This window comes from Nanorana parkeri, unplaced genomic scaffold (genome assembly GCF_000935625.1).
Source record: "Nanorana parkeri isolate BGI_ZX_2015 unplaced genomic scaffold, ASM93562v1 scaffold368, whole genome shotgun sequence".
Taxonomy (NCBI): domain Eukaryota; kingdom Metazoa; phylum Chordata; class Amphibia; order Anura; family Dicroglossidae; genus Nanorana; species Nanorana parkeri.
The window spans coordinates 61,293-85,166 of record NW_017306636.1 but is presented as its reverse complement, the minus strand read 5'-3'; the positions used below and the strand labels follow the sequence as shown (position 1 = coordinate 85,166).

The 23,874-nt window shown below is 39.4% G+C and overlaps 1 protein-coding gene across 1 annotated transcript in view; it reads right to left on the bottom strand.

Moving 5' to 3' along the window:
- Nucleotides 1-2,869: 2,869 nt before the first annotated feature.
- LOC108788993 (CD109 antigen-like) overlaps nucleotides 2,870-23,874 on the bottom strand; it is a 34,944-nt gene continuing 13,939 nt past the window's right edge. The window contains exons 8-18 of the mRNA XM_018558904.1: nucleotides 23,699-23,793; nucleotides 22,876-22,933; nucleotides 20,276-20,508; nucleotides 17,080-17,251; nucleotides 16,375-16,565; nucleotides 15,567-15,722; nucleotides 15,430-15,495; nucleotides 13,959-14,092; nucleotides 7,046-7,196; nucleotides 5,384-5,486; nucleotides 2,870-3,105 (exon numbers count right to left, since the gene is read on the bottom strand). Of these exons, the coding sequence (XP_018414406.1) occupies nucleotides 2,870-3,105; nucleotides 5,384-5,486; nucleotides 7,046-7,196; nucleotides 13,959-14,092; nucleotides 15,430-15,495; nucleotides 15,567-15,722; nucleotides 16,375-16,565; nucleotides 17,080-17,251; nucleotides 20,276-20,508; nucleotides 22,876-22,933; nucleotides 23,699-23,793 (1,595 nt within the window). The remainder of the gene's footprint in view (nucleotides 3,106-5,383; nucleotides 5,487-7,045; nucleotides 7,197-13,958; nucleotides 14,093-15,429; nucleotides 15,496-15,566; nucleotides 15,723-16,374; nucleotides 16,566-17,079; nucleotides 17,252-20,275; nucleotides 20,509-22,875; nucleotides 22,934-23,698; nucleotides 23,794-23,874) is intronic.

The window sequence follows — 23,874 nt, the reverse complement described above, 5'->3', positions numbered from 1 at the left end:
AATTGTGTTCAGATCCAGGATGAATGCATTTAGTTGTCTCACTGGAGGTCTGAATTGAAGTGTAACTCCAGAAAGCCCAAATTGTTTTTTTAAGGTTTGGGTGCATTGGTTAGAACCTCGGTCAGGCTATGATTGTTGTTTCTCTACTGGGCAGATTTATCCTTAATTCCTATCTTAGACACTACAATCAATAATACAGGAAATAGGAAAAACTGCATGAAAATGGACACCGGTATCAATAAGGACATGACAAAGGTTTTATCGATTCCCCACTCTATAAATATAAGGTGCATATATATTGCTGTCAACATTCCCATCAGAAGTGTTTATCCCACTATATGTTATGTGAGTTAGGTTTATTATTTTAGGTGACTAATACATTAATCATACATGTATAAGGATTTAACAAGTCAAGCATGGCTAGATTCTTCTTCACACATAGATAGCACCACAGCCTTATCACATATAGCAAAACAATTGGAAATTGGGCAATGGGACTATGGGGAGGCTGACCACATCTTCTATTGGGCAGGGAAACAAACTTTTTGTGCCAACAGGAATGTACTATATGTACTGCCTATGGGTGATATTCCCATTTTATTCCCTTAATGTTGTTGGGAATCAGTATCTGTCTAGGTCTCTAAATTTGGATCTTGAACTTGGCAATAGTTGTGGGGATCCCCTAATGATCTACAAGTAATTTAGCTTTGATGAGATTAGATTTGTAATGATAGGTCTATTTAATTTATTTATTAGGTGGTGGATGTTGCTTATTCAATAGGATATGGTATGTTAGTCTACTGAACATCGGGCTTTACACATTCATGCCATGAAATGAGGTACAGGTAATTCTATGGGAAGCCATAACAACTAGGGGGTTTATAAGTGGTTCCCTTTTCTTATGGCACAGTTAACTGGGTGGTTATTGATGGATAATGTATTCTTGTTTTGTTTCTATAGATAGTGATTCTGACAAGATCAGTCTTAGCTTGATTCAAATGAATCCCAATAGGTAGACAGCAACATCCAGTATATGTGAAAGAAGTATATTTTAGATCAAAGCAGTTTCTCAGATAATGAAAGCCAGGAAAGATTTATTGATGTTATTATTGTTTTTTAGATAACTTCTTGGCACCAAGGTCACTGCCCCCTTATACAGTATATATCCTTTCTGGCTCTCTTGGGGGTGCTGTTTGTTTGCTGGGTATGTCTTTGGGACCTAAGGTGCTGTATGCACAAAAGATGAGTCTTACTAAATCAATTGTAATGATTGTAATTAATATGAATTAATGCATACACATAAATATGTACTGTATATGGTATATGTGGTATGTGTATATATGGTATGTGTATATTGTTAAAGACTTTACATTTGCTTGCTTATAGAAGTATTTTCTACATCCTTATGAAGTGGTTTAACTTAACTGCAAAAAGCATTCAATTCCTGCCCTTCTCTACCGGATAATACAGTGAGTGGACACTATAAAGAATTTATTTTGTAATATTTTGAAAATCCATGACTTATGGGGTCTGTTAAGTGTAGATGTGGATTTAAATTGTTTGACATGCCAAATGCATGCATCAGATTGTTATGGTGAATAATTGTATAAATGTATTGTATAATGAAACAGTGATTTTAAGATTTTAAAGACATTTCTTTTTTAATCCAATTAAGCAGGACCTGAAAAGCACTATTGCTCAACTTCCTATTGTTTTGCTATACATGTATAAGAACATTTCTGTGTAGCTGGTAAACCCTTTTCTAAAAAATGTAAAATAATAAAATACTGCAGAACCACAATAAGGACAATCCAGGTGAAGTGGCACTGTTATTTTCTTCAGCCTTACAAAAATCACAACCTGTACCACACAAATCACATATGTCAGTTGACTTCAAATTATATATTCTTGAGGCAGAGCTACCTAGAAACAAAAGAAAAGAAAAAAAACGTTAGCATTACTTGCAATGTACCTTTTATAGGGAGCAGGATACACTTGCTAATATTTTTTTTAATCTCCTTATAGCATGACTTACAGTTTAAATCATGCAAACTTAAAGTGACATTAAAGGATATTTTTTTTCCCTCCCCCCCAATGTTAATGTCAGCACTTACCTTAAATGATGTCTCTTAATCCGATCTTCCTCTTCTTTCCTGATGTTTTCATCTGTCCCTCCAGCGGTGCGGTGGCACTTCCGATCCAGCAGTGTCTGCATGCGGGTGCACGCGTCCATAGACTTACCTTGCGTCTCTGCTCGTCTCCCGGTCCCAGAATCCGAACTGCGCATGCGCCCGCCCCAAGATGCTTTGCGGCCGTCGGAGCAGTTTCGTTTTCTCGGACGGGAGCTCGCAGCGAAAACAAGGTAAGTTTAAACCGCTGTTAAAGCATTTTTTTTCAAACTTTTGCCTATGTCTACTGCTTGATAGCAGTAGATATAGGCAAAAAAAACCCGGAGGCTTTAGAAACCCTTTAAATACATAGAAACAGTGACCCTTCATAGGGTTTTACAGTTGTCACACTTTTTTCAAACTGGTCGAATTTGTGGGAAATCCAAAAATAAGCTAATCAATTGTATGTATTTTTCATTAATGCAATACAGTATGCAGTAATAGCTTTAGTAATTATAGCAAATTACCACGCTTATGCATAAAAATTCATAATTCACTCACCTACACTATAGTAGAGCCTGGACATCAAGGAAAAATTATGTCATATAAAGCCCAACTGACTTTTTGGTTTAAATAAGCCAAATACATTTCAGATGCATCAAAGAAAGAAAGGTGTGCAAAGTCTTACAGTTATTTATCAGACACAGTGTGAGGAGAAAAGTTTATTTCCTGCCAGAATGCTGCAGAGAAGGACCCTTTTCCTATGTGGCAGCATTTGTCTCTCTGCAGATGTTCAACAAACCTCCTGCTGAGAGACCTATAAGCTCTCCAATCAGCAAAGCTCTTGCTCCCTGCTGATCAGAGAGCTCTAGCACTGACTCAGCAAGGGATGTGTCAGACTTCTGCAGAGAGTCCACTGCTTCTACACAGAGAGCAAGCGTCCTTCTCTGCAACATGTTAACGGTAGACAGGTTTTTACTCAGGATGAGGCTTCTTTCTAAAGGGGACAAACTGTAAGACTTGTAAAACTTTTATGTTGAAGCAGCTTAAGCTAAATGTTCAAGTGCACTTTAAGCATACTCAGTCAAAGTTGAATATTAAGCATAAAATACATAGGAGAAACAAGATGCCTGCTCCAAGCTCTCTTTTTTTTCCATATTAGCATTATTTGACCACACCAGGCCTTCCCCCTGTGTAAAAACCTTGTATACATTTTCTAAGTTTTCTCAGAAAATGTGACATAAGGATGAGTGGTGGGATTTTGGCAAAACTGAATTTGACACAAACTTTTTTATTGTGCTGCAGCAGGAATTCTCTATTTTGCTCACTGAACTGCTTAAGCAAAGAGAGAAGGTACATACAAGGCAGTTTGGTTTATTTCATCTAGTGTTCTTTATATTTGTTTTTTCTTTCCTTTTGCGTTGGTATGTGATTGATATTGGTATACTGTTGCTTAAATGCATTTTACTTTTTTAAAGAGATGCACACAAAATGGTCCAGGACTGTTAATAGTTGCTTCCATAACCTCTCTGATCAGCCCTGCACTACAATCTGTAGAAAGCACCGCATGTAGAGTGATATCATTCTCACTGACTGAGTTTACAAGGAACACATGCATAATCTGGATGTAAAGGATCATGAGAAACGTTGCATCAGAATTGTTTTATTGTTGTCAAGGTTAATTGTACTTTTTAAAACACATGAGCTCTTTTACAGAGTCCAAGGACAACAAGCAATTATACAAATATAACCTCTTCCCTTGTTTTGCGAGGTGTAACATTACTTTGTTTGCAATGAGATTTTTGGCAGTGTGCACTGTACAGTGTAGAGAACAACATGACTGCAAACTATCCCATGTGATTCCAGGCAGCCAATTGTGGTAAGCAGAATGCACATATTTAAAGATCCTTTATGTCATTCATGTTTTCAGTCCCGGTTTGAGTGTTTATTTTCACTATACAGTGCAGTATGCAGAAAAGCTGAATAATCAAATAATCAAACCATTTTTAAATAAGGATTGTTTCCCCCCTGACTTGTGTGGGATTCCAAAAATTCAGGAAAATCATGATTAATCAAAACTTCCCATGATTCAATTATCCCTATACAGAATCACCCTATTGAATATTGGCTTGTTCTTTATATTAGGAGTCTCCACTGTAGGTCAGGTAACTATATTTTGTATACTTCCTGATGTATTTTGTTGGTTCCTAACGTAACCCACGTATTAAAAGCCAATCTCTGAACAAGAACAAGAAAAAAACCTTACAGAGCCCTCACAGTGCAAGGGTTAAATACTTATTAATGCTAGGGGGGAGAGCTAGAGGCTGTATTACTTACTGTATTCCATGCTCTGGCAGCCTCCAGCGCTCTTCTCCCTAATGCTCCGTGCTATTGGAGGTCCCTCTGCGTCATTATGTAAAATGCAGGGCTATTAGCCCTGTGTTGCATGTGGGGAAGTAAGCATGAAACTGGGAGTGCTTTGAGAGGAGGCATTGGGGGGCTAGTCATACAGATGGAGGAAATTTGCAGAAGCGAGGAGTAAAGTAAGCATTACCCCTTATTCCTCTACCTGTAGACTTATTGAGCATTTAACCCTTGAAATGGGGAAGGAGGGACACTATAAGGGTACATTTTTTTTCTTGTACCTGGAGTTGGGCTTTAAACTTTCTTTGCTGCAGAAATCAATTGTTAAAGTGATATTAAAGCCATTTTTTTAAAATTCTCCTTTAAGGAGACCCTCCTTTGCTGGAGGCTGTTTTTCTTTTTAAAGTACTTCTTTCCTCGTTTTATAGTTTGTCCCCGCCATGCTCTCTCCCCCGCCCCCTGCACGGGTGCCACCATCGTTCTAATGGAGGCACCTGTGCGCACTCGTCCCCGCAGCGGCTGTGTGCGTCCATAGACACACACAGCCCTGTGAAATGCCACGCCCCTTCCTTCTTTGATTGATGGCAGAAGGAGCCTTCTGCCAGGGGGTACGATCCTCCGTACCCCCTGAAGTTTGGGGTACGGAGGATCGCTTCAGGACCGGCGGCGGGGACGAGCGCAGCTGAGAGGTAAGTGTGGGGGAGACTGGGGTAAAAAAAAGGTCCTGGGTTTTTACCCTAATGCAGAGAATACATTAAGGTGGAAAAACGCCCAGACCGTAATACTACTTTAAAGACAAGAAAGACATTGTCATTTTATTAAAAAAATATTATTATCAATAGTATTCATCATTCAATCTTAAAAATAAACTTTTATTGAATTTAAATATAATTTTAAATATATGTACTTACTTGGGTTGTAATAATCATATATTTTGATCAGTGCATCTTGGGAACTGGCTACTTTTGAAGAGCGTACCATTGGGACAGGCACACATACTTCCTTTCCTCTCACCTAAAATGTAATCACGTCAAATTAATTAGCTCAGTTTGCCTTACATTTATTTTCGGATGTTTAGACTATTTTATATAATTAAATGTGACAAACATTTATTAAACAGTTTCAATTCTTTTGAAATGTCACTTAATCAGCACCAAGACCAGTACATGTAAAAAAAGCAAGTAAGAACACCCTGCAAAGACCTACCAGCTGGATGTTATCTCCTCAGAGAACAGAGGTAGCTGCATTTACAACTGCATCCAGGCCCAGTCACAATACGTGAATCTCATTACAGTTTCATGGTCCCACAGGCTAGTTTTTCATCTGATGCTCCCTTCCCCACAACAGTAACCTAAAAGAAACTGGGGCTTTTGTTTCTCAAATACTGCTAGTGCCTCTAGCTAAAGCCAAGGCCAAAGTAGTCCCTAACCATGCAAAGTCTACAAAGTACTCTGGATTTTGTTATTTTGATAGGGTTCCATTCAGAATTATTTTATTTAGGGATCCCAAAATAATGGTAAACTGACAGTCAGGAGTCCCAGAAAATGTTACAAGGACAGTTAGGAGAAAGATATATAGACTAGGAACTTGTGTCCTGGAGCAGTGTTTGTCAACCCGTGTAACCTCAGGACCCACATTTGTCCTTAGTCATTAAGTCGTGACCCAAGCCTGCAATGTCTGCACTGCAATGGAACACACGGCATTAGGGTACCGCACATTCTGGTTCGGGCGTACGAACTGTGGGTGAGAGGTACGTTTGGGGTACCATTTAAATGAATGGCAACGCAACACGCCTCCCACACCAGAATTCATGTTAGGTGCGATTGCTTGGTATAGTGCATTAATCTCAGAGTACTATGCGATTAACGCACAGTACTAGAGTGGACAGGCTCTCAAAAACACTGACATACACACACAACCGTAGACACATTCTCACACACGCATACACACTCCAAAGTTTTTTTCATTTTTTTTCAAGGTCTACCCAGTCTCCCTATCTTATGAGAACTAGAGTGGATACTCAGCCTGGGGTCCAGTGTGGGCTTCTGCGCTGTGACTGAGCTCTATCCATATGTGAATTGCTTGTACAGCCCTCTTGCTCGCCCTGTAGAGGTGCTGGGAGTCAGAATGTGATGTCAGTCCAGGCACCTCTCCAGGACACGCGAGGGAGCTGTAAGCAATGCATGTATGGATGGAACTCTCTTGTGGCCACAGCCCTACCCCACCTCAAGCTGACACTTGGCGCCGAGCAGCATATTTTGAATGCCTGCTTGAAACAAGAAATGACAGTGCTGCGCTAGAGGGAGGCAGAGGAGCCTCTCACCTAGAAAAGTGGAAGACATGCGGCGACCCACTGAACACGGGGTCGTGACCCACTTTTGGGTCACGACCCACCAGTTGAGAACCAAGGTCCTAGAGCATCATATGTGCTCTTTTCTAACCTTACTTATTACTCTGTAAGTGGGACCAAGGTGCATATCCTTTTTCCAGCCTAATAAATGCCTCTGCTCAAAAGCATAGTCATGTAATGTCTTTACAGTGTGCCACTACATTATCAGAACCAGAACACCTACCGAATCAAGGTAAATGTGAACTCCCTCATTATCGGTCTCAACTTTCTTAATTAATTCACTCGTAGGGATTCCTTCAGGACTCATGGTGAATCCACTTACAAATCCAACCTCTAGAATAGCCATGCCACTTTGATTCCATTTTCCCAGATAGCTGACAAGAATGAAAAATACTGTGTTATAAATGTGCATGTTTCACTTGTCATATGATACATTTTTTTCCTTAAAGTTCAGGAATATATTATAAAAAGTTACAGTTATGTAGTCATTAAAAATTCCCAACATGTATTTATAAATGCAAGTAGTACCTCCATTTGATTTGGTATCTATCTCTTTTAACAATATAAATATGTGTTCACTACTGTATTTGTGTGCTGGGTGTCCATTTTGAATAAATAGCACTGTACTGCAGATCATGCGTTACAAAAATATGTAAAATTTTGAATTTTAAATGGGTTGGCTGTGTACCTTAAGCACAAAAAATGGAGATGGGCCCTTTTTTTTAATGCAGCCCAAAACAAAGCAGTGTTTTATCGCATGTTACCTCAGCACACAGGTCTGAATGGGCTCCAAAAAAATTGATCAACTGATGCGCTCTCAAGGTAAAGTTATAGTAAAGTGAACCTGGTTCTGAATTACTTACATGTAAAGTTAAGTGAAATTAACCTGTGTTTATTTCAATCATTCAAGTGCATGGGAAGCGGAGAAAAAAAAAAGTTGTTGATTTAATGAATGAGGTCCCTAGAGTTTTTGGGAGTTTCTATAGCTGGAGGTTCTGTCTGTATTTGCCAAATCTGGGGGCCTAGGAGTGCCTTTGTCACTGGAGACTAGATAATAGGAACTGAGAAAGTGGCAGTCAAAAATTGTAATGACATACTGTGCAAGTAAACCTTTAAAGGAGACTGATGTCAATATGGTTGATTTTTTTGTAAATAGGATTAATGTTAACGTAGTCCTGCATTCACTTAAGAGAGTTCTAAAGTCACAGCATATACTATCCTGTCATAACAGCACAATTATAATACTAATGAATACATACTAGAGTTGTTTTTGATAATGCAATTAAAGCACTTGAAATAATCTATTTGTTTTGCAGTGAGTTCTGCCTTCTGTCTGCCCATCACTTTTATCATCTTCCTGGATTCCCATTGTGCATTGCATCTCTTTCCCTGCTGCTTGATGTGGTGCAATCTCAGTTTCTCAGTACTACATATTCCATTATGATTGCTTCCAGTAAGCAATGATAATGCTACATCGTGGGAAGTTCAGACTGTGAACTGTAGTTCAAACGACAGGCTTAGTAAAGCTGGCCATGCACTGCGATTTTCGTTTGTGAATTTCCGTTGCTGCCAAGAACCCTCTTTTGATTCTAGCTCAAATAGCCCATCAAGCACAGACCAATGTAATTTCGAAAATCGTTTGTAGCAATACTAAGTCACTGAATTTCACCGATCGACAGAACGACAGAAAAAAATTGTTGGGTCCCCATCAACTGATCGATTATCCTTCAAAAGACCATTCGTGGACAAGTTCTGAACGTTAATTGATAGGTGAATTGGCACCTCTAGAGTGATGGCCCAAGGAAGTGCATATTCACAAGGTTGAGTGAAATTGTGTCAGTGCATTGAAGAGATACATCCTATGGGCATCTTCAATAAGTACGTTTACAAACTTCTAGATCAATATGGTTATTAGGAGTGGGATAGAACTTATGGAACTTTTTTCGAACATAAGGAAATTCAAAATAGAAATACATTTTCTTTTCTGTTTTTGAACATAGTTACCCTTTAAAACTTCCAATCATGTGCAGGGGAAATGTAAAAAGTTCCAATAGGCTACTTATTACAGCAACCACATTTAGAAAGATACTTCTAGTTAGCATGTGTAACCCTGACCCCCGAAGGCCTGTGGTGGACACCCAAAGGCAGGAAGGGCTGACATTTCACTCTCAGGGGTGGATCCTTACCCGGGTTGGGAAATGTGATCAGTAAATTGGGCACCAGTCACTTTAGGGACTTTTTTAGATGCTTTATTATACAACAGCCAAACTGGGAGAGAGGGTATAGGGATGCATAGTGATTAGCTGGTGAGGCATAGACACTCCTGATGTTCCCCTATTGGCTGCCTTACTTTGTGGCAGGGTCACACCCCACTCACAGGTAGGTGCAATCAATAGCAAAATACCTAGAATTAAATGATACCAGACTACAAATCAACCAGACTGATTATAGTGCTAGCTGTTGGAAATACAACAGCATATATTATATCTTTTGAGCTGTATATGGCGCTGTAGTGCAATGCTAGTCTATGCTAGTCTGTATCTTCATGCTTTGATACATACAGGAAGTTATCTCTGTATGCTGTATAAGGATGTTTCTGATATAATGTTATCCTAACCAAGTAAAACTTAATTCAACATTCTTGAAGATCTCAGTGCTTCCTCTAAACACATAGCCAACAGGTTATAGGCCCATGCACTAAACTGAACACTGCAAGTCAACAAGAGCCACATCCAAGCTACTGAAATATGCAAGTAGTTCAGATATGAAGTTTGTAATGACAAATACCAACAATACCAACTACCAGCTATGGAAGTTCAAGGTTGAAATGCTGCTAAGCAAAGATGACTTGTGGCAAGTACTGAGTACAGACAGGCCCACTAATGGACCCATGGAGGAATGGGACAAGAAAAATAGGCAAGCAAAAGCAATTATAAGTATGCTAGTGTAAACGACCAGCTTATACACATCAGAAAAGAAAATATAGCTAACGGTATATGGACTGCATTACAAAAACTGCATGAGCATTCAAACCTAAACAGTAAACTATATATGCTATGCAGGATGAGGCTAGAAAAAGGCCAGGAAATGAGTGAACATGTGAATGCCCAGCTGGAAATCATAGAATAGCTATGTGCAATTGGAGAGGAAATTAAAGATAACCACGTGGTGGCATTACTGCTATGCAGCCTTCCAGAGTCATACAGTGCTCTTATTAATGCTCTAGAAACCAGACCTGAGCAGAAACTAACACTAGACGGAAAGAAAATATGCACAATGAAGAAAACGAGAAAGCCCTTAAGGTGCAAAAGAGCGCTGAGCAAAACAAAGAAAGCAGAGCATGTTTTCGCTGTAAAAAGACTGGACACCTGAAAAAGGACTGTGTAATTTGGAAAGCTAAGTAGCGAAAATGAGAGGCACCTAGCTAAGGCACTACCTTTAAAGAACAGTATACCACGTGGATGGTGTATTGACTCAGACGCAACAACTCACATGACTAGTGATGAGACCTTTTTCACAGAACTTGATTTCAGTGCAAAGGACAAAGTCTTCCTAGCAAATGGGAAAAGTATTACTGCAAAAGGTAACAGTCAAGGATTCTTGAACTGCATCACACTGTCAGGGGACAAGCAGAGCATCCTCATGAAAAATGTACTGTATGTCCCTGACCTAGATGGAAGCCTTCTATCAGTGAAAACCCTTGCTAATTACAGTCTCACAGTTCAATTCTGAGATTATAATTGTACATTCGAAACAATAAGCCAATCCTTGAAAAAGGAAGACTAGATGAATAGTTATACAAACTCATCACCAGAGACGAGCAAGTCAAGACAACCACTCATAATCCACACAGCAAATGTATCCATTTGTAACCTTTAACCTATAGCACAGATGACTAGGGCACCGAAACACTAAAGCCATAAAGAACATTATAAAGAGAGGCTCATCAGAAGATATAACCATACTGGCCTACCAAATGCTCAGGACATGCAAATGCTGTATGCAAGAAAAGGCCACACATACCCCACTTCCACAGACCACTCAAAGAAAGACCACCCACCCCTTGGAGCACATACACCGCGAAGTGTGCGGACCCATGAAAACTCCCACTTCAGGCAGGTACAAATATTTACTGACTTTAATTCCTATTTATTCCAGGTAAACACCAACTTATCTGATGAAGCACAAGAACTAAACATCAGAAAAACTTCAAGAGTTTGTAGCCATGTCCAGCAACAAATTCCGACATAAACCAGGAATTCTACGCGCCGACAACGGAGGGGAATACATCAGGAACGAAGTGGAATCCTATCTGAAGAAACAAGGTATAGTGCACCAGACACCCACACCATACACTCCTGAACAAAATGGTGTAGCAGAAAGGAAAAATCGCACTCTTATAGAAATGGCTAGGTGCATGCTGTAAGATGCCAACCTACTTAAGAAGTATTGGGGAGAGCAGTCATGACTGCAACATAGCTTCAGAACAGACTACCTTCAAAAGCCATTGATAGCACCCCATTTAAAATGTGTCAAGGATTGAAGCCTAGCCTAGGGCACAGTAGAGTGTTTGGATGTAAAGCTTATGTCTATATTCCAAAGGAGAAGCGATACAAATTGGAGAACACAGCCATAGAAGGTATTCTGGTGGGCTATAATGAACAAAGTAGGGGATATAGAATCCTCCACCCAAAGACTAACAAAGTGACAATAAGCTGCAGTGTTTATTTACATGAGGACCCATCACCAGAAACATTGATCCCAGTAAGCTGTGAAGTGAATTTGCCCAGTGAACCAGCAAAGAAAGCTGAGCAAAGTGAAGCTGCACAGGAATCAGAACAAGAGGTGGAACTCACAATGCATAAGTCAAGTTCCATGTTAAATTCCGCTGAACAACCTGAAATTAAAAGATCCACTCGAGCGGCAAAGTGAATACCACCCTGCAAGCTGTCACATACTGCTAAGACATATAGCATACTTGAACCAACATCATGGGAAGACATAGAAAAATCACCAAAACACGAAGCCCATCAATGGCGACAGGCAGCAGAAGAAGAAATAAAATCACTCCAAGAAAATAAAACCTGGGCACTCACGGAGCGTCCCCCTGAATCGCAGAACTATAGGAAATGGAATGTTAAGATGAAGCTTGTTGCAGAAGGAAATATCCACAACTACAAGGCCATATTAGTTGCCAAGGGATACTCCCAGAAATGCGGGGAAGACTACGATGAATCATTCTCTCCCATTGTAAAACATTCCACCATCAGAACACTCCTTAGCATCGCAGCCGGGAAGGGTATGCAAGTGAGACACCTAGATGTTAAAACTGCTTTCCTATATGGAGACATTAAGGAAGATCTCTACATGGAGCAACCACCAGGGTTTGAGCAAGGACACAACCGTGTGTGTAAGCTTCAAAAGAGCATCTACGGGCTCGAGCAATCTGCAAGAATGTGGAATGAGAAAGTGAATGAAATACTCATGAAAGAGGGATTCACAAGATGCAAAGCAGATCCCTGCCTATATTCCAGGAATAAAGAAGACAGATGGATATACATCCTAATTTATGTTGATGACATTATAACCTGTTTTGAACAAGAAGGGGACTATAGTGATATACAGTAGTTCACAAACTAAAACAAAACTTTGAAATCAAAGAAAGTGACTGAGCTAGGAAACATCATTCAGTATCTGGGAATCCAAATAGAGAGAGAAGAAGATGGAAGCTATCTTCTCAACCAAAGTCAGAAAATTGCAGACATTTTGGAACAATACAAACATGCAAAGTGAAAAGGAAGTAACCAGGCTCCCAAAAGAGCAATGAAGCAGAAAACTCGCTACCCAACAATGACATGTACCGCAAAGCAATTGGAAAGCTACTATACATTGCCACTGTGTCAAGACCAGGCATAGCGACAGCAGTGGGCATACTCACTAGAAAAGTTGCAGCACCCTGTCAGCGTAACTGGAATACAGTAAAGAGGGTAATACAATACTTAAAAGTAACAATTTGGATGAAGCTATGACTGTCAGCAGTGTCAAATCCAAAACAAGTTGGATAAGCACATGCTGATTGAGCCAGAGACTGGACAGACTGCAAATCCACATGTGGTTACATCTTCCAATACGGCAAAGGAACCATAAGTTGGTTCAGCCGAAAGCAAACATCTGTTGCACTTTCCTCAACTGAAGCTGAATACATAGCAGCAGCACATGCTTGTCAAGAAGCAATATAGATTCACCAGCTTTTAATGGACATGGTTATAGACATGTCAAACCCCATCCCAATCTTTGGAGACAACCAGGGATGTGTAAAGCTGACACAATCAGAAAGGGTTTACCCTAGAACCAAGCACATCGACGTGAAGTATCATCCGCTAAGGGATTCACGAAAGCAAGCTATTATCGGCATGCAATATTGCTCATCAGAAGAAATTACTGTGGATGTACTCACCAAGCCATTGCCAAAGGATCGTCACAGTTTCCTTTGAGAGAAGCCAAATGTCATATACAGTACTAACACATATGCTGTAGAGAAGGGGTGTTGGAAAGACAACAGCATATATTATGTCTTTTGATCTGTAGATGGCGCTGTAGTGCAATGCCAGTCTATGCTAGTCTTTATGTTCATGCCTATCTATGATATATACAGGAAGTTCTCTCTGTATGCTATATAATGCTGTTTTCTGATGTAATGTTCTCCTAAGCAAGTAAAACTTAATTCAGCATTCCTTGAGATCTCAGTGCTTCATCTAAACACATAACCAACACTAGCAACACTAAATTTAAGTAGCCAATTCACTCAGGGTGGAAGGGGTTACACGTGTTAATAGCTTTGTTTAACTGCTTTAAGTAGCCAGTTAGATTCCCTCTTTCATTTTATGCAGAAATTACACAGTAATTATGATTTTCTTTTTCTATTAGCATCAACACTACTAACTTATTTTCCTTTCTCAAGAATTATCTAAAAGGACAAATTTGTGTGTTTGATTCTTAAAACTGCACATATTGATAACACTACAATTACTGTTATATAACCATATGTACAAGCATAACTGATTTTGAATGTAGTTAAAGATAAAAGGGAAAAAAATACTGCAATCCTGCATTTTGAGAATGTCTAAACAGCATACCTTGTGCATATTTGTGCAGAAAGACGATCAGTACTTTTTGTGTCTTCTTCCACTGATACGTCTAATGAGAAAGCTTCTGAAATAGAAGCACTCCTCTGCCTGGAGGTTGTTTTCAGGTTATATATTAAATTGAGCTGCAATATAAAATGAATATAGAACATGTCAGTTTAATTAGATTATTACATTACAGTAAATATTTTGGGTTTTAATTTTGAATGTTTTTTAAAATTAATGTATGCATTTTATTCTTTTAGGCAGGTACATATAAAATATTATGTAATGATGTATAATATTTTTAGCCATGAATCATTTAAGCTCCTATTTAAATGTTTACTGCTTAGCTGAAAAAAATCTGTTACCAGAACTGCATTGACAAACCACAGAGTTGCTTTAAGGAAATTGATTAAAATAGTATACTTTAATCCACACCTTTTTCAGATGATTTATATGTCAAACCCTGGATAGGTTTAAGGCATTTTGTATATATTCTGATTAAAGAAATGACAAAAACTAGTCATCAAAAACTAGTGCTGCAAACAGTAAATATAAGAACTCTCAATGTTGAATTTCCAAATTGCAGATAATATGAAATTCATTTTGTAGGGTTGTATTTTCCAACAGGAAAGCTAAACACGTGACAACAGGCACCCACTACCGATGGGGTGCAGTTTATAAGGACCATCTACTCCACCAAACGTGGGCACAAGAGGAACAGCAAATGTGTACACCTGAGTAAAACATTGGAAATGTCTGTGGGTTTTTAACAAAAATACCTCCCTTCTTAGACCTCAGATGCTGCAATGACCAACTGGAACTATAAAAGAAGCATCCCTCCCATGGTTAGTATTTCTGTTGTGCACCACTGGGGTTCTTGGTTTGAGTCTCGGCCAGGAGTTTGTTCTCCCTGTGATTGTGTGGGTGTGTACCAGGTACTCTGGTTTTCTCCTACGTCCCTGAGGCACGGTGGCTGGTTAATTGGCTCCTGTCTAAATTGTCCCTAGTGTGTATGTGACTATGAGGGACCTTAGACTGAGGGCAGGGACTGATGTGAATGAATGGTAATGCAAAGTGCTGCATCACACCTGTAATAAATACGATTTACACAATGTTAAGAAATCATTTGATGGGTTGGGGTCACAACAGAGACAGGGCTTTTAGTGTGGTGTGTACTGATGGATGCAGTGGAAGGCACCAGGTGTTCTGAGTTATTAATTTGGCCCTGCATTTAGAGTTTGGATTCATAGGTACTTTTCCTGGTACTTTTTTGTTTTGCTGTGTTTACTTACTGCAGTTCAAATACACCTCAGCCGATGGAGACTAAAGTACATACTTCAAGTAAAAAGGATGAGTACTCATCAACACCAAACATAAGGCAGTGAGATGAACTAAGGCTTTCTACTGTTTGTTTGGACTGATTGCTTATTTTTACATATACAGACTGTGCATGTAATAGCTTTGTTTAATGAAGTACCTGTACAACAGCCAGTCCTCTTCCAACGGCGGTAACATTGATAGAAAGTGGTTGGGAAACTTCAATCTAACATAAAAAAATTCATGATTAGAAATGTGTGTCTTGCAATTGTACCATTACTACACAGGATAATTTACCTGCTCGCTTTGTAACAACATGAGGTTTTCACTGTTGACCTCAAATACTTTTGGCTTCCTCGCTTTTAGTCCAGTAACAGACAGAGTGAGTGATGTTTCATTAGATGGGGCAAAAGGCATACATTTGGACAGAGCCTGTAAAGCCATAATTGTGTCCTTAAAAAAAGAGAGATATTAGATGCTAGCTCATCACTTATAGAAGTATATTTTACACAGGTTTATTGTTCTTTTTCTTTCTTTGCCTTTTTTAAATGCATGATCAAATAAAATAATCCTTTATCCACATAAGTGAAAGAAGGTATATGGTGCATAAACTCTTCCACGTTCCTACACCACTGCCTGGGCCACTGATCAAGAATATCATTGTGCTTGTAATTTAAGAGCATGTTTGCATTGTTTTTAGGCACCATTCTCTTGAAGCACCTATGTGGTGTCAAAAGATATATAGGCTGTTATAAACATTGCAGGGCCGCACATATTTGAGGCCATTCATTCCTTCAGATATCAGTCTGCATACCCACTTTACTTGACTCACATCTTTAGAAAGGACAACATGTTCTTTTTATTAATTCAGAAATAGAAAACACTAGAAATCTGTCAGTTTTAAATAGTGATGGATTTGCAGATTTAATGAAGTAGATTTAATGTCAGGAGTGAACTGAGCATATGTTTGCTTTTCACTCATCATTCCAACACAAGCCATTGTTACTACATAGGCAGAGTATGGACACTGTCTTTAAATTGCAAACAGGCATGCTTTAAGAACAAGGCAAAGGTTCTACAAATATTCCTGGAAAACATGACTTACTTGTGTAGATATAAAACCACCAAGGTGGTTTCTTTGCTGGCCCAGCCATTTCATGACAAAGATTCCATCTTCAAATCTATTCTGGTGATAATAGGAAAGCAAAGCATAAGCTGCTGTCTCGATATCTGTTGTCCTTGGAATCCAGTAATAGAAGGTGTTTTCAGAAGGTGAAGACCAGTACTTGGATGATCCTGCATAAATAAACAGGTTTGTTTATTCCTGTAAATGTGAGTAGAGAGTCCACATAGTTCCTCAGCCTATGTAAGTGGTTTGGCATTCAGATTGCTTGAATGTCTCCAACCTTCTTTTTTCAAAGTATTACCCAAATTATTATAAGATTTGGTTATTACTCTGAGCTCATATCAAGTACCTTGTAAATAAACACACATAGGTTAGAATCTGTTTTTAAGGTTTTTGTAAAAGACACAGCGGGGTTTCTCTTCTTGGCGGCCAGGAGCGGGAGGCTCCCAGAGCGCCCGGGGGATTTTTTAAATTTGTAAATTTTTTTTTTTAACAGCAGCAGAGCCGCTATTGAGCCGCGTACAGCAGAGGACGCCGCGGGCTCGCAGGGACAAGCTGAGTGTCACTTTTCTGTGCAGCCCCGAGCCAGACTCGGGATTACCGCCAGGGAGGTTAAAGAAGATATTTCCTTATTTACAGTTTTGATTGCTTGTGTAAAGCTAATACCTCTACCAGTGTACTTACCTGTAATAGTAGCTCTTGAGGTGAGCTGATCCAAGGCAGCCTTTGCTTTGGGGCTCTTAGCCAGCGTTAATGCATATGCAACAACTGACAAGGAATAGTTGCTGGAAATCCCTTCATCAAACTTTTTCTCAAGATATTGAACAGCTTTTTGAATTCTGGACTCATAACGATGCTAAAAAAATGCATAGTTCAAATATTTTAACATTAATAAAATGAGGAACTCTTCCTAATAATTGTGTCAATAATCTGTTAAATCAAATGGTACCATGTATACAGTACTGTTATTTTTTTTTACCTTATTGCATTTACTGTATAAGGGTATAGGACATGAGTATAAAAACCATTTAGAAATCAAGTACTTTTATTTGCCTTTGTTAACCAAAAAATGACATAACCAAAGCTTTTACTATTATTGCAGTAGTATTACTATTGTATTGCATTTCTCCTCTAGAACTGGAGCAATGGTGAGCAATATTTAAACTGCCACAGCCCTTTGATCTGCTAGCAGACTAGTATGAAAGTAACTTTGTGAGTTATATGTTCTCATAGAAAATAGGTAACTGTTAGTACACAGGGTGGAGCTGTCATATTAATTATCAATAAATTGATTTTGTTTGAGATATTTATACGTACGCAACCTGGTAAATTTAGTGTTTTAATGTGGTATAATCTGTTCATGAGTTTGTGAATAAAAAAGTAATATACTATAGTAAATAAAATATGGGAATTTTCAAGCCCTACAATGATGTACTTACATTAATGTTCAATAATGTGCTTAATTTTAATGTTAGTTTAGGAATAAAAAAATTATGATACAAAAATAAAATAATACATTCAATACAGATGTATACAACACAAGTATAATAATAAAATAGATACGCTTATATATTTTATTATTAAACTAACCATAATTATGCAAACTAACTCTTGACTTTGCTAAAGCATTTGATACAAAACCACGCAAACATTTAACTCACAAACTAAGGTCTATCGGTTTGGATATAACTGTATGTACATGTGTGTAAACCTGGCTGAAGGAACAGGCCAGAGGGTAGTAATAAATGGTTAATTTTCTAATTGGGCAAAAGTTGTGAGTGGGGTACACCAGAGTTTAGTCTTGGGACAGATCCTGTTTATCTTATTCATCAACAACATAGAGATTGGAATAAATAGTTCAATATCTATGTTTGCAGATGATACTAAACTGTGTAGGGCACTAAATTCTCAAAAAGACATACAGGGTTATTCACAAAAGGGTAAAGAGTTTGGAGAAGGCAGGAGAAGGTAACAATCTAGGACAACACAGCTGAACTGGAAACTGAGTTGAATTGGAGAAATGTTCCAAATTAGCTATGTTGTCCTAGATTGTTCACTTCGCCTGCCTTCTCCAAACTCTTCACCCTTTTGTGAATAACCCTGTTAAATTCACTTCAACAGAACCTAGATACAATTGAGACATGGGCTGCAAGATAGCAAATGCGATTTAATCTTGAAAAATGCAAAATTATGCACATGGGAGCAAAGAACGTGCATGCAAACTACTACCTAGGGGGCGCTCCATTGGGGAGGTAGGACATGGACAAAGACCTGGGGCGTCTTCATAGATCACAGATTCAGCAATAGCATGCAATGCCAAACAGCAGCCAGCAAAGCAAAATGAATACTATCCTGCATTAAAATAGGAATTTTGGCAAGGGATAAAAACATAATGTTACCACTATATAAATCACTGGTTTGGCCTCATCTTGACTATGTGGTTAAGTTTTGGTCACCAGCCGTAAGGAAATTATTATTATTATTGAGCTTGATGACCCTAAGCAGCCCTGAAACTTTGCTATCTTTGTGACATGACGTTTACTCATCAATAAAGATGGATGTGCACGTATTCACGTTGGTGTGTTGGTGGCAATTCGTTTCTGCAACCCTCAGGAAAGACGAAATAAGACAATTCAGAGAATGGCTACAAAATGAATAAAGGGGGTGGAAGGCCTGAGTTACGAAGATCGCCTCTAGAAATTAAACTTGCTCTCCTTAGAAAAGACGTGCTTAAAGCAGAACTCCAGGATTTTTTTTTAACCCTTGTAATGGGGCTACCCCCACACTGCAAGGGTTAAATGCTCGTTTGTGTCTAGGTTAAAAAAAATAAAGATCTACATACCCAAAGCTCCAAGTCCCTGTCCCTGGAATTATTCTGCCCCTCCTCTGCAGCAATCTAAGTTCTGGTAAATCATCATGTCTATGCACTGTGCATAGACGTGAGGATGCTGAGGAACATTTCAATGTGCTGCTGCGGAGAGGACAGGCTGAAGGGAGCGCCATGACAGCTGGCCAGCTCAGAGCTTTTGGTGAGTATATCTTTGTTATTTTAGCAGCTAGAAACAAACGAGCACTTAACCCTTCAGTGCAGGGGTACCCCACTGCAAGGGTTAATAAAAAAAGTTCCTGGAGTTCTTCTTTAAGAGGGGACCTAATGGCAAGTTTCAAAATCATGAATCCGGAATAAGATGTTTACACCGACATCTCCATTGATGTCATGAGGACACAACATAAGGTTAGAAGAGAGGCAGTTTAAATTTATACTGTGCAAGGGTTTTTTTTTTTACTGTGTGAGTAGTAAAAAATGTTGAATTCCCTTCCACAGTCAGTAGTATCCGCTGATAGCATAGACATAGATAAATTCAAGAAACTTTTAGATGAGTTTCTTAGTTGACTAAATATACTAGGATATTGGAACTACTAGAGCTAAGTATATACAGACACACACACGCCAAAGTGCAGAAGGACTTCGATTCAACCGATCCAACATCTTGATTGGCTGAGCCAGTACCTCCATGGTACTAAGCAGAATAGAAAATAGTAGAAGAAAAAAAAAAAGTTAAACAACTATTTTAAAAATGTAAATAAATAGTGAAATTAATAAAGAAATAAAGATATTTTAAAAAAGAAAAAAAACAATTGGGTGGAGCTAGCAGTGACAGCTAGCTCCGCCCAAGCTACGGCTGGATCCGTCTGCTCCTTTGTGAATAACCCCCTGACTGTAAGTACATCATTTTAGCACCTGAAAAATACTATATTAGATTTAGCATGATTCACTCTTTGTGATCCTCCTCCTTTGGGGATGCAGTGCTAAGATATAATTGGGTGGTTCATATTTATTTATGTTCATAAATAAAAAAATACTTTATTTCATACTCACACTGTAATAGCTATCTTCTAACAGTGCGGTCAGAATATAAGCAGTGAGCGTGACTGGACCATTCAGCCCACCCTGAAGTTCATAATGAATAACATGCCCAGGCTCAGAGAATATACCCGTGTTTATATCCTGGTACTGAACCAGCCATTCCACTGTTTGATTCAAAACATCAGGATTGATATATATAAATGGTTGAGCCTGAAGGAAGCATCTAAACACAAAAGCTGAGAGCCTGCAAAAAAAATATTTTTTTTAACAATTTTGAAAAAACATTCATATGGAAAAAAAACAAAACACAAAATAAGTAACTACTGAGATTTTGTTTTTCTTACCATTAAAACTGACCAGTCACCTGTTAGCCTGCTCACCCTGCTAAATAAAAGTTAGCAGAAGCCCATAAAAGCATACTGATATGGAAGAAATTGTTGATCTGGAATTCCAGTGTTGTTTCAGCCAGTGGTTCAGCTGAATGCCTAGGCATCTGGTAGTGTTATTATATACAGTATTTTGCGGTCCATAAGACGCAGCGGACCATAGGACGCAGGGAGGTCCGGCGCGCCTTATGGAGCACTCGAGACTGTAGCTTCTGTGACAGCTTCTATGACAGAAGCTGTGACAGAAGCTGCAGTTAGTGACCGCTGAGACAGGTGGCGCTGTGATTACAGCGCCACGGTCTCAGTGATGACACAGAGCAGGCGAAGAACGTCTGTTCTTCGTCTACTCTATGGTAATCTCGATCGTCGCCGCTGCTCGGTTTTAATACGAGTGATCTCATTAGATCACTCGTATTAAACGAGCAGTGGCTCCTACTACTCGCCCGGCGCCCGAAACTGCATGTCTCGGGCGTCGGGATTCGCTCCATAAGACGCAGGCACTTTTTCCCCCTCCTTTTGGGGGGAAAAAAGTGCGTCTTATGGAGCGAAAAATACGGTATAAAGATCAGAGCAGAATAAAGAAAAAGAAATAGACATAAGGCCATATGTTTCTGAACAGCTGATTTCAAGTCTCTTAGCTCAGCTTCCCTGAACTTCCTGCCCAGTACAAGATCACATGGGACAGAACAGACTCCAGCAACTACTAGCTTGGATAAAGGAAGATGGAGGAGAGGGGGCCAGGGTTGAGGAAAGTAGCTTGATTTGCTGTGTCTTTGTGTTTGCAGAACTTAACATAGATGTCACCAGCACACCAGGATACCAGGATACATCTTGAATATCAGTGCAAATCCATTTTATTGATAGATGTCACTCAGACAAGTGTTTTTGGGGACGCACAGGGTCCCCTTTATCCTGAGGGTGGTGTATGTCAAGTGAAAACTGTTTTTTTTGCTTCCAGTAGAGTAAGGTAGTATTAGAACTCCTGTCCGGTTTTTACTGCTCCATTAGATTTACCAGCACTTCCTGCCCTGCTGACAATAGTTTTATTTGACAGGAAGTAAAGGGGGAAATCTGCAACAGGGGCACAGACAGATATAAAAACCTGACATGGGTTTTAGACTTACCTACTCTACTAAGGAAAAGCATTTGTATTTCTGTCTGCATTGCTAATGGAGATTTCACCTTACCTTCTGACTGTTAAATTTAAAAAGGACAGGAAGTGAGAGTAAACCTCGTCGAAAATGTCCAAAATGAAGAAAAGAGTTTTGCTGGGTATACACTTTAAAGTCAATTTCCAATCTAACAAAAATCCCTCACATATTTGGAAATCTTTGTAGCTACATGGGAGCTTTCTTCTTTCCCATTTCAGATTTGTTTTTGTGCCACCTTCTGGTGAGAGCTGGTATTGTAGCACAACCATCCAATCATAATTATGCCCTTAGTGGAGTTAAGTAGGAGCCTCCTCACATAATTGCTGTACATGAAAAGATTTCTACTATTTTATACTATAATACATACAGTAAAATCCCTGTTATCCGGCATCCACAGGGATTTATAGATTTCGGGCAAATGTAGATTCTGGGTGCTTGAGAATTAAAAATAGGTCTAACTAATGTCATACTATACCATACCATAACATATTCTGTATTGACTTCATAATAATATTGAAATGCAGTAATCAAAAGCAAATGAAGACAAATAGACACACAATCGTTTCGAGGATAATACATGCCGCTGATCAGAAGAACAGTGAGTACACAGGGGATTTTGTATTTCTGGTTAGATGAGAGTTCTGGTCAGTTGAATACCGGATAACTGAGAGTTTACTGTATATATAGAGTGCATTCAGAAAGTATTCAGACCCCTTCACTTTTTTCAATTTTGTTATGTTGCTGCCTGATACTACAGTTGTTTAAATTATTTTTTTGTTCTCATTAATTAGTACCCCATAATGACAAAGTGAAAACAGAATTTTAGAAATGTTTGCAAATGTATGAAAAAGTAAAAACTGTAATTTTACATTGACATAAGTATTCAGACCCTTTGCAATAACACTTGAAATTTATCTCCGGTGCCACCCATTTGTCTTGATCGTTGCTGAGATGTTTCTACACCTTGATTGGAGTCCCCCTGTTTTAAATTACATTGATTGGACATGATTCGCAAAGGCGCACACCTCTCTATAGAAGGCCTCACAGGTGACAATGAATCAGAGCAAAAGGCATGAGGAACTGCCTGCAGAGCTCAGAGGCAGGATTATTGCAAGGCACAAATTTGAGGAAAGCTACAATAAAATGTCTGCTGCAGTGAAGGTTCCCAAGAGCACAGTGGCCTCCATAGTTCTCAAATGGAAGAAGTTTGGCACAACCAGGACTCTTCCAAGAGCTGGTCGCCTGGGCAAACTGATCAATTGGGGGAGAACGGCCTTAATAAGAGAAGTGACCAAGAACCCAATGGTCACTCTGACTGAGCTTCAGAGATCCTGTGTGGAGACGGGACAAAGTTCCTGAAGGACAACCATCACTGCAGCCCTCCACCGATCTGGCCTTTATGGCAGAGTCTCTCCTCAGTGCAAAACACATGAAAGCCCACTTGTGGTTTGCAAAAAAGCACCTGAAGGACTCTCAGACTGTGAGGAACAAGATTCTCTGGTCTGATGAAACCAAGATTTAACTGTTTGGCCTCACTTTTAAATGTTATGTCTGGAGGAAATCAGGCACTGCTCATCACCTGCCCAGTATCATCCCAACAGTGAAGCATGGTGGTGGCAGCATCATGCTGTGTAGGTGTTTTTCAGCAGCAGGGACTGGGAGACTGGTCAGGGTTGAAGGAAAGCTGAATGGAGTAAAGTACAGAGATATCCCCAATGAAAACCTGTTCTAGAGCTCAGGGCCTCAGACTGGGCCGATGGTTCACCTTACAACATGACAACAATCCTAATCACACATCCAAGACAACACATGAGTGGCTTAGGGACAACTCTGTGGATGTCCTAGAGTAGCCCAGCCAGAGCCTTGACTTGAAACCTATTGAAAATCTCTGGAGAGACCTGAGAACAGCTGTCCACCAACAGTGCCCATCCAACCTGACTGAGCTTGAGAGGATTTGCAATGGCAGAAAATACCCCAATCCAGGTGTACAAAGCTTGTTGCGTCATACCCAAAAAGATTTGAGGCTGTAATTGCTGCCAAAGGTGCTTCAACAAGTACTGAGTAAAGGGTCTGA